Below are 11,611 nucleotides of genomic sequence, written 5' to 3' on the forward strand. Positions count from 1 at the left end.
TTAAGCATGAGTATGCTCCATGTACCCACCATTTCATTTGAATTATTTATTCCATTCCTATCAGTTTTTTTTTTCGCTGTTGGAAGAACTTGTGGTTATTTAGTTCCACATTCTTCTAGTCTCTATATTCTGTTTTTATAATTTGACTTTGGCCCAATAATCATGCTTCTCTATCTTGTAAGTGTCATGTTTTCATCATCCTCAAGGCCCTAGCTATCCATATCATCCCCGACTTCATGTTCTTCCCCAGGTGAACAGTACAGGGAACTTTTAATTCCTGTGGAGACCCCATCTTCTACATTCCCGGATATCACCCTGCATATACTCATTTCATTATATTCTAACCCAATTAAGATTCTTCACTTTTCCCCAAACAAGCCTTGTACTTTTCAAATGTCTATACCTTTATTCATGGTTTTGCTTGCTTAGCTAAGAATGCCCTATCTTCACTCCTCATAATTGTACCTGTTTTTCAAGGCTTAAATCACATTTCATCTTCCTTGATGAATTCCTTGGTGATGCCTAGTAGTTAGATTTGATTTCTCATCTAAAAGCCACAGCACTTTATGCTTCCCAAGGCATTTAAGATATTATAACTTGAATTATAACTGTCTCCTGTCTTCTGCTTCCAGTTACATTAGTATTTCCTTGAGGGTAGAGTTGGGGTTCCATTTGTCTCTCTACCTTCTGTAGTGCCAGACACTGCAGAAGAAGTGTAAAAGAGGGTGCATTTGTTGGATCTATAAACTTTGCAAGAACTTTTTATATATCACATTTAGTGGCTAATGTTAGAATCAAGAAATTTCTTCAGACTTGTGAAAATTAAATAAACAATATATGTAAATTGCAGAGTATTTTATGAGGTTCTGTGGTTTGCATATTATTTGGATTTTGTCCTGTTTAATAGTATATCTAACCCTGAAACAAACCATGGAGATATTCATTGCTAATAATAAGAATGAGAAGTGCAACCAAAAAATGACTAATCAAAATCTCTTTCTTTTTAGAGCTTGTTTAATAAGTTAGTAGAACTCACTGAGGAAGCCAGGAAAGCATATAAAGATATGGTTGCAGCAATGGAACAAGAGCAGGCTGAGGAAGCCTTAAAGAATGTGAAAAAGGTACCACACCACATGGGGCATTCTCGGAATCCCTCTGCAGCAAGCGCCATTTCTTTCTGCAGTGTTATTTCTGAACCCATCTCTGAAGTAAATGAAAAGGAATATGGTAAGTTGTTATGTACCATTTTAAATGACTTAAACTATGAAATAATTTAAGTGATTAAAATCATTTTGTGAATGACTTTCCAGACTACCTTTTGTTTTTATCTTTATTCTTTTTTTTTTTTTTTTCTGTCTTTTTCGTGACCGGCACTCAGCCAGTGAGTGCACCGGCCAGTCCTATATAGGATCCGAACCCGCGGCGGGAGCGTCGCCGCGCTCCCAGCGCCGCACTCTCCCGAGTGCGCCACGAGCTCGGCCCTTATCTTTATTCTTGATTTTTCAAATTTTGCTCAACATTTTGATTTAAAAATTGCATTACACATGTCCATTAAAAATTAGGAGAGTATTTAGGACTGAGACTTTCTGTGAGACCCTGGAATTTAGTCACAGTTTGAAAATCTTCAAAAAAGCCCAAGGGGATTTAAAAAGCAAAATGTGTCATACTTGTGACCTATCACTAAATGATAGAAAGTTTTATTCTAATACTTTATACCCAGTCATTCAAATTTTGTATTTACTAAGTAAAGACCTGAATGTTATTCAATCTAAGCTTATAAAACCTAGACATGTGACATTTGCTTTGAGTTAAATCTGATTGTAGCCAAAAAGAAATAAATTAAAAACAGTATTTATGTTTAGTGTTTAACGTCAACATCTCAGTAGTTTACTTGTTTTTTTTTTCTATAAACTTTGAACTCTTAAATTCTCCTCTTTCTTGATTTAGTTTCTGATTCATTTCCCCTCCCTCCCTTTCCTTCTTTCCTTTTTTCTTTCCTTCCTTCCTCCCTTTTCTTCTTTCCTTCTCTGCTTTCCCTCTTTCTTTCCTTCTTTTCCTTCCTTCCTTCTTCCTTCTGTCCTTCCTTCCTTCCATTCTTCCTTTCTTCCCTACCTCCTCCCATTTGCCCCAAGTTCTTCCTTCTCTTCTTTTCTCCTTTTAATCTGTCTGGGAGTTTACCAAATAGCTTGTTGCCACCTAAAATTTAACATGAGAAAAACTGAATCTTCATTTTCTTCCCACACTCCCTTTGTGGCCTCCCTATCTGTAATTATAGTTACATATTTTTGGAATTGCCCAACTAGAGGCAATTAAGAAGTTGTTGGCCTTTAGGAAACTGTTGGTTATGGATAGGTGGTATGGGCTTAGAAGCAGACATGTTTCTTTTGTAGGACTGATACTAGTTGAAAATAAAGACGATAAAGTGCTAACTTTGTAAATGAGATCAGTCCTCTCTAGTGAAATGCCAGATCTTAAAGGCAAACCGCAAGATAAATCCATAAAGCTGTGGATTTGGGCAAATGATAGGGTGACAAATGATCTTCATAGGGGCTCATATGAAAAGAAAAGTAGTTTGAAAGAAACTCTCTAGGATTGAGGATATGTTTTCAAAAAGCACCAGACTTAAAGTGTTCAAAGATCAAAGCCTTGGTTTTTTCATACTCTGCCTAGGTGATTTAGGTATAATTGACTAATCTCTCTTCCTCAGACTTGCCTTTAGAAAAAAATTGTTGGAAGGAAACGTAAATGTGCATCTAAAATTTTTAGAAATTTTTTGTGCCTTTTAAAAGTTTTTTTTGCATAATTAAAAGTATTGAAAATTTTTATTTAATCACCTTTTTTAGCACTTACTATATGCCAACCATAGTGACACAGAGATCTGGAGTGGGAGTGAGGAAGGATATGAGGAGATGGAACAGCAGACACAAAACAAATGCTTTTGAATTCTATATGTAAAAATTGCTGTGGGAAGTTCAGGTTCGTGAATGCCCCTTGTAGGAAAGTCAGGAAAGACTTCACAGAGGAACTGACACTTAAGAGTGGTTATCAAGCATAAGTAGGAGTCCGAAGGATAAAGGAGCAAAATACATCTCATCTAGAAAGAACAGCTTATTCTAAGGCATTGCTTATGTTATATGACTTCAGGGAGCTGTGGGAATTCAGAGTGACACCCAACCCGGAATGCATGGCTGGAGGCCAGGATGAAATGGGAGCAGAAAGGAAGATAAGGACCAGATCATGAAGGGCTTGGCTGTGCCAAGCTAAGGAGTTGGATTCTATCCTAGGGTGATAGAAAGCCAGTTAGACAATTATGTGATCAATTTACAAAACCAGTTAGGAAGATATTGCACATGTACAGCAAGGTAAAGATGGTCTGAACTAAAGCAGTAGTGACCATATTTAGTAATTTTTGAGATAGAAGTGACATGGTATCGTGATGAGTTCAGTGGAACGAAGCGGGGTATATATAGTAAGGAGGAAGGATAGGATCAAGGATTACTATAAGGTTTCTTCTGCTTTGATACTATGTAAATGATAATATCATTAACTGACTATGAGAATATAGGAGGAGGATAATTTTTTTTAAGAGATAGGAGGGAGAGTGGGAAGTACCCATTCTACAGTGAAGTAGCTGCAGAAAAGAGAGGTTTTTTTCCAAACCATGTGCCCTGACTTTATGTACCCAAAATATGATCTATATCAATATATAGTCCATGAGTAATAATCAAGTTGAATATATTAACATGAATAGGTTTGCTTATATCACTACAACTTTATAAGAACATTATACCTATAAAGTGCAAATAGTAGCTGTAATGTAAATAAAATGGGATTTTTATTTTTTAAAAATAACAAAAAATAGAGGAGTGGGAGAGCTGTACATCATTTACTGATTCCTGGTACATTTTTTGCTCTGAGCTGATTTCCTGTCATTAAAAATAATTTAGATTATCACCACTTTATTATATAATAATACACTGTTTTTACCCTCCAGAATCACTTTTAAGCCAAACTACATATATTATAAAACAAATTTTCACAGATGTTAGAAATGCATGGATGGATTCTTTGCTTATAAATGGAAACACATGTACCATTACATGCCAAAGGGTAATTTAGATAACTCAATGAGTGAGCATGGTACAAATTCATGAAAATAGTACTATTTTTGTTGGACATCTTGGCTGTGCCATCTGAGAGTTGTGGGTCCTTGAGCCCAGTACATCTCTAGGCCACAAAATTTAGACAAGTCATTGATTTTCATGACCATATGGATTCTATATATGAACATCAGTGAGCTTTTGTTGGCATAAGAGCTTTTGCTTTCTGAAGCATTAATATACTTATTTTTGCCTCCTTTTTTTAAATATCTTGAATGCACATTTTCAAGAATTGTTTTCCCTTTATAACATTTAAACTAGTACTAGAATAAATCAAATTTTTAGTTTTTCCAATCAGTTGCTAAGCCAACACATTTCTGTATTTTGTTCTTCCCTCTTATTTTGGGTTTACTAAGAGTTACATTATTCTCAGTGTCCTGGTTTTTAAAAAATCTTTTTGATTTTTGTAGAAACAAATTGGAGAAACATGGTGGAAACTTCAGATGGATTGGAAACATCAGAAAATGAGAGAGAGGTTTCTTGTAAGCACAGCACTTGTGAAAAACCCAGTAAACTTTCATTGGATACAACCCCTGTTGGTAAGCAGCCACCGTTATTGGCTACGGGCAGTACTACCTCAGCTATAAACCCTGGGAAATCCACAGCAAGTGATAAAGAGGAAGCGAAGCCAGACGACCTGGAATGGGCCTCACAGCAGAGTACAGAGACTGGCTCTTTGGATGGCAGTTGTCGAGATCTTTTGAATTCCTCCATCACTAGCACCACCAGCACTCTTGTACCTGGCATGCTTGAAGAAGAGGATGATGAAGAGGAGGAAGAGGAGGAAGATTATACTCATGAACCCATATCTGTAGAAGTGCAGCTCAATAGTAGAATTGAGTCTTGGGTCTCAGAGACCCAGAGAACTATGGAAACCCTTCAGCTTGGAAAAACCCTTAATGGTTCTGAGGAAGACAATGTGGAGCAAAGTGGAGAAGAGGAAGCAGAGGTGCCTGAGGTGCTGGAACCTGGGACGGACAGTGAGGCATGGACTACTGACCAAAAAGCCAGTCCTGAGCAGCAGAAGTCCAGCAACTGCAACTCAGTGAACAAAGAGCACTCTGATTCTAATTATACACCCCAAAATATATAACTCAGGAAGTGTCAGCTGTCTATCTCTAACTGTGTAAGGGTTGCACCATTACCTTTTATGCTTCATCTCAATATTTTGCACTGTCTTGTATTTAATATATGTATTTAATTCATGACAAATGTTTTTGTAGCATTTACTTGTTTTGTTATGATCGATAGCTTAGCTTTTAATTAGCATCTAAAGTGTCTTTCTAAGAACTATGTGGAAAATTCAGATCTGTTTCAACTTACTTTGTAATGGAAAATAATGATTAAAAAAGACCAGGTTTAAAGAAAACACATTTAAATGCTTATTTAGAGTCATTTTGAAAGGTAAGATGAAGCTTCTAAAGATAGAAGCAGTAACCAATGTTTTCTTCAAGACTATATTTTCTTCACTCTAATATTTCTGACCAAAAAGTTGTTTGGGCTTCTTACAAAAAGACTGGAGGTAGAGTCAGAAAACTAAATAAAAGGCTGAGGATAACTAAGTCCACAAAGTGTTTTATGTTAAAAAATTGGTGCAACTTTTATTTGGTTCACAAATGCTTATTTTAGAAGTCATTGATCATCGTAACCAATTAAAATTGAGATGGACTGAAACAGAGCCTCCAAAACTTAGGCTAGCATTGGAGCCACCATCGTAGATTAGAGCTAGCTAGCCTCATTTGTGGAGCGTGATATTTGTCTGTAATAGTGAACAGTCACCCACCATAGGACCTTCCAGGTTCTGTCTCATATTTACTTCTTTCTTACCTCAGGAATGCTCTTGTACATAGTCTTATTTACATAAGGTTAGGCAAATTTTGACAGGTGAATAACTATAACCGATCATATGGACTACAGCACTTACATGTAAACTATCCAGAAAATGTCTTATTACTGTGTGTTCTCTTGCATGGTTCTGGTTCAGGGCCCTTTTGATTTGAGATATGAATTTGATTAAGTATCCAAGCTTGTCCTGAGTACAAAACCATTTCAACTTTTTAAAAATATGTAATTTGAGCCTAGCCTTGAGCACCTTTCACATAGTAACAACTGTAGTTACTGACAGGAGGTCAGGGGAAGGAACTTCGGACAACTTACTTATAACATGTATCCTGATAATCAAGGCTCTTAGAAGAAGATGTTTTAGAAGAAAAGAGAAAGTTGTTCTAATTGTGTTGAAACTATTAGATTTAGAGTATACAGATATATACAGGTATTAATTCTTTATTCACTATGATTTATCTCTACCCTTCTTTAGGAATGTGTATACCTGCTTGAGAGAAATTAAACTTACTGAGCTAAATATTTTATTTGTTAGTCACCATCTGGACTTTACAAGTGACCTCTACAAGTTTATGTAATGGTGAGAGAATTACAAATGTTTTTCTGCTTTCCCATCCAAATTCCCACTTTCCCTCACAACCCAATCCCAACTGGCCAACACACACACACTTTCCACTTACAAGCTCCCATTAGCAGGCACAAAACCGAGGAGGGAGAGGTATTTTCCCTGCCCTGGTTATGTGGGCAGGGCTTTGCCTCACAGAGGCAGGAAAGAAGAATTGGGCAAATTCTTTACTGAACTCATTGGGACTACTGTGCTAGTTTTGATGTTTTATGATGATGCTGGCATTTAATTACTGGAGAGATTAGATTCTTGGTTGATGATTTAGTATTTGTGAATTGTGAAAGTTTAGAAGCGTTGCTGTATAGAAAATGTCAGTCTATCAACTTTATTAGTGTGCTAAAAGGGGACATTATTATACTGTCCTGTCTAAACTGTTCTTCAGTATCGACTTCTTAGGCACTAATTATCCAGTACCTAAAGGAACACAGCACGTAAGGAATGAAGCCTCTGAAATAGTAATCATGGATTTATATGTGGCAGATCTTACTGTCTCTACACATTCGGAAGTATTAGTTGATTTAAAGAAATGATAGAGGTTTTGATCTACTGACAATCTTAGAAGTGAATTAAAAAACTTTTCATACTTTTTATGGTGTAAATTTCTTTGCTCAGTGTCAGTGATTCAGATAACTCTTGATCTTGAGATAATAGCTTTTCAAAAGTTTCTTATATTTTATATCTCTACTGAACGTGAATCGTCATTTTAGATTTTTGACATTTGTATCAAAAGAGAAGTTGAGATCTTCAGAACACCAATAACTTTTCATTTTGATATACACTTTGGAAGTGTTATATGTTCGATAAATGCTTTTGCACATGCAGTACCTCTTCTGCCAGCAAATCCAAGGGACCATCGCCTTTTTTGTATGAGTCAGGTCACCTCTAGAAGATAACCCAAGATTTATTAAAGGAAATGCTACGATGTTGAGAGTATGCTTAAATAAGTGTTAATAATGTCTTTATAATTAGTTTCCTTTAGATAAATTTTGGAATTTGTGTATATTGAATTGCAGGCTTGGAAGAAGTGTGAAAATTAGGAAAGTGTTTTGTTTTTTTGGGAGTTGGAATGGTTGGCTCTTTGAAGACCTAGAAAGAGATCTAATGTTAGAAAGAGATCTAATGGTTAGGAAGAGTAGGAGTTCATTATTGCAAGAATTAAAAATGATAGTGATTTTTTTTTCTTAGTGTATAGACATTGTTTTACTGGCAATAATTAATATTAGATTTCTATTTCAGTACATGAGTATATGAATTACAATACGAATTACACTCTCAAAATTAGATTTTTGCTTCAGTAGGTTTGTTTGCTGTGAAGATTATTTCTCAAAAGACAAATGTTCATATGAGCTTAATTTTTGGTTTAAATATGTTTGTAAATGATGTAATATATTTCTTTTGACTAAACAAAACAGTGGAAAAATATTGTGTTATACATTGAAAAGTTTTTACAGGTTTTGACTGGAAGTCATTTTTGCGGAGATGGTATTTTATATGCTTCCAGTATTTGGAAAGAATTAGTCAAAAGGAATTCACATAGTTTAAATATTGAGAAATTAATATCCAAATAATGTACTTGTCTGATTTCTTAATAAACTGGGGCAGGGTGGGTGGGGTGGGAATTGTGCAAATGAGTAGTGATCTCTACATTTGTTTTCAACTCTTTAACATAAAACTATTAAATCTTAACACATTGTTACTTTAATGTATGTATAAGGAAGTATTGCTGTTTGTAAAGCTGCTGTTTGCTTAAAAAAAACTGTCGTGTATTTTCTGTACATTGTGCCAACAGGTTGGAACATTAATCAATTTAAGAGCTCAATTACCTTTTTGCGATTTTTAAAATTTTCTCTGAAATAATTTATTTACAGACATCCTCCTCCTCCCTTTTCTGTTCTGACTTTTATACACATTACAGAATCAACAAACTGTCTGCCTAATCTGAAATCTGAATCTTATTTAATGATAAAAATTTAAAACTTTGTTGGCACATCACACCTTAAAAGTGTTTGTATTACTTTCTAATTTTGTCTTTAAATATACCACATGAATTTATAATTTAATGTCTTAATTGTAATGCTCTAATAAAAAATTAGCACATTTAGTATGAGTTATAATATGAAGGGATTTTCATCTTATTTTTTTGCTGTATGAAGGACAATTGTTATAATCACATTGGGGGGGTAATAGCTTTTTTGCACTATGTAAATAAATACTAGTGGGGATTCTTCTGTACTAATAAAATGATTATTAAAAAGTAGTCTATCATTTCAATAAATACTTGAAGAATTCATGACTTGCCCAACACATAGGACAGAGAAAAAATAAAAGTCCAGCTTATAGATTGGTCAGTACTTGCATGGGTTTACCAAACAAGGGGGTAAAAATCTGCAGGAAGGAGTTACTAATAAAAATCTCCATCTGGCATGGTGGATGTGATTTGTGGCATGGGCCTAGGCATCTGGGTAAAGACCATCCTGGTGTTAGGAGAAAGTTCCTATAGATTTCTTCTCTTTATAAATTTTATACTAGTTCTGCTGTGCCATGCAATGTTCTAAGCCGTTTCCCAATGTTAACTCATTTTATCCTCACAACAGTTCTATGAGGTAGATGCTCTTAACTATTTCTCATTTTTCAGATGATGAAATGGTCATGGAGATGTTAAGTAATTTGCCCAAGATCCCACAGCTGGTGATTGGCAGGACTGGAATTCAAACTCAGTCCCTTTCCAAAGTCCATGCTTTTAATCACTATGCTTTGTTGTGTCTTGGCACCAAGTGCTCAGGGTGTGCAAACCAAATATGATTCCTTTACCTTCAGGTGTCTACTGGAACGTGAAATGTGAGGACTGAACTGATTGCCTTAGGGACTGGTTTTATTGGACCTCACATGACCACTCTTTACCTAAAGTAGTCCCAGACCTTGTCACTGTGTCATAGTGAAATGTAGTGTTCCTGACAAGAGTAGGCTCATCTGTTAGAAAATAGACACTAATTTTCAAAATAAAAAGAGTAAGGAAGGATGCTTCATCAGTTGTGTAAGATTTTTTTTCTTAACCAATGCCTGTAGTTCCTTTCCAGCAATCAGTTTTTCTCCTAACTGGCCAGAAGAGGGTGTGCATGGCACCTAAAAACAGTCAAAAGTTACTGTGTAGTTAATAATTTTTTAACGTGGGGAGACAAGAAGGGAAGTATCCTGAACTATGGACCTAGCCATAAAAGGTGCTTAGTTCTTTTTTTTTTTTTTTTTTTTTAAAAAGATGACCGGTAAGGGGATCTTAACCCTTGACTTGGTGTTGTCAGCACCATGCTCAGCCAGTGAGCGAACCAGCCATCCTTGTATGGGATCCGAACCCGGGGCCTTGGTGTTATCAGCACCACACTCTCCCGAGTGAGCCACAGGCCGGCCCAAAGGTGCTTAGTTCTGAGTCTGAACTCAGAATATGGGAACCACGTCTGAGTATCATTTTAGGAAGAGAGCACATTAAACATTTCGGCAATCCCCTACTGCTACACTTGAGTGGCTTAACAAAAAAAAAAGACATTTAGACCACATGTTGAGTAGTTAGGTGAAATTTCTAAACACTTCAATCAATACTTTTGGCTTGACTTGGGTTCTTTTGATGTTACATATGAAATATGACATCTGGCTTATATAAGAGGCATCAATGGCAGCCTTGTGGATTGCAGGGCCAATGCATGCTCCAATGGACCTCTCATAATGCAGGGTTTGGAGAAATGGGAGATGTTTCGGTTCTGGGCCCAGTCTCAATCTGTGCATTTCCCACCATCCCACTCCTCCCGTCTTGACATTTTGAGTAATTATTTGGCAACCCTGTGGCGAGCAAAGAGATGTTTACTTTTGCAGAAATGGGTCGGATAATTATGTGGCTATAACCTGGCTGTGCCTGTATCCAAGTTTCCAGTCTGGAAGCAGAGCACTGAAGCAAATAAGATACTGAGCTGCATGAAATTTGGAGCTTCTGTCTGAGCGTGGCATTCTTTATCCAATTGCTGGGTAGCCAGAGAATGGAATTGAGACTTGGTGAGGTATGGTTTTGGAGGCTGGGATAGTATAGGTTTCTGTTGAAGGAATGAGTGCTTTATCTTTTCAGAAGTGTCAGGCTTGGCCATGGCCTTGAATTACCCAGAAGGTACAGGTAATAACCACAGCCTTCCCACAGAGTGACTCACTTGAGGCAGTGTTAGTTGTACCCTTTTCTACCAGGGCGAGAGTGATGTCAAAGTGGTACCTACTTAAGCATGCAGATTCCCCAGGTCATCGTTTTTACCCTTTGCTTCTCAGTCTTTTCTTTGTTTACCTGAGTTGGAGAACTTCATTGCTTTGTACATCCTCAGCTTGAGAATGGGATAATTGATTGAAATTTAAGCAGTTAATTTTGTTTGTTAGCTCTGGTTAAAGAGAAATAAGAGAAAAATGAGGAAATACTGGTATCTCAATCAAAGGAGAAATGTTAGAGGTCATCGTTCCTGTCATTATTCTTTTTTCTTACTTTTTTGTTCCTAAAGCCAGTATTGTAAGACAAATGGTGAGTTTCAAACAAATGTTATAACATTTGTAATGAGGAAGGTAAGAAAGCACTATCCTGCTTAAAAATATTCACTCACAATGATGACTAAGAAGGATATGACTATTTTTTTAATTTTTGCTTTTTCCCTGGTACTTAAGATGCATCATTTAAACTATTTAATAATTTTTTGATAAGGTGATCAGCAAACCTACAGCCTCTAGGCCAAATAGGCCAGCAGCCTGTTTTTGTAAATAAAGTTTTATTGGAACACAGCCATGCCGATTCATTTACATATTGTCTGTGGTTGCTTCAGTGCCACAAGGGCTGAGTGGAGTAGTTTGTAGCAGAGACCATTTGGCCCACAAAGCCTGAAATATTTACTCTTTGGCCCTTTATAGAAAAGGGTTGCCAATCTGTAAAATTGAGATGATGTCCAAAAACACTTTACACTTATGT

General features: G+C 36.3%; 1 protein-coding gene across 3 annotated transcripts in view; it reads left to right on the forward strand.

Moving 5' to 3' along the window:
- Nucleotides 1–8,218, forward strand: part of SECISBP2L (SECIS binding protein 2 like) — a 49,799-nt gene extending 41,581 nt beyond the window's left edge. For all 3 annotated transcript variants that reach the window (XM_063091114.1, XM_063091116.1, XM_063091115.1), the window contains 2 exons: nucleotides 1,008–1,227; nucleotides 4,571–8,218. In XM_063091114.1, coding sequence (XP_062947184.1) covers nucleotides 1,008–1,227; nucleotides 4,571–5,253 — 903 coding nt within the window. In that variant the 3' untranslated portion in view covers nucleotides 5,254–8,218. The remainder of the gene's footprint in view (nucleotides 1–1,007; nucleotides 1,228–4,570) is intronic.
- Nucleotides 8,219–11,611: the final 3,393 nt, after the last annotated feature.

The sequence above is a fragment of the Cynocephalus volans genome, chromosome 3, assembly GCF_027409185.1.
Source record: "Cynocephalus volans isolate mCynVol1 chromosome 3, mCynVol1.pri, whole genome shotgun sequence".
Taxonomy (NCBI): domain Eukaryota; kingdom Metazoa; phylum Chordata; class Mammalia; order Dermoptera; family Cynocephalidae; genus Cynocephalus; species Cynocephalus volans.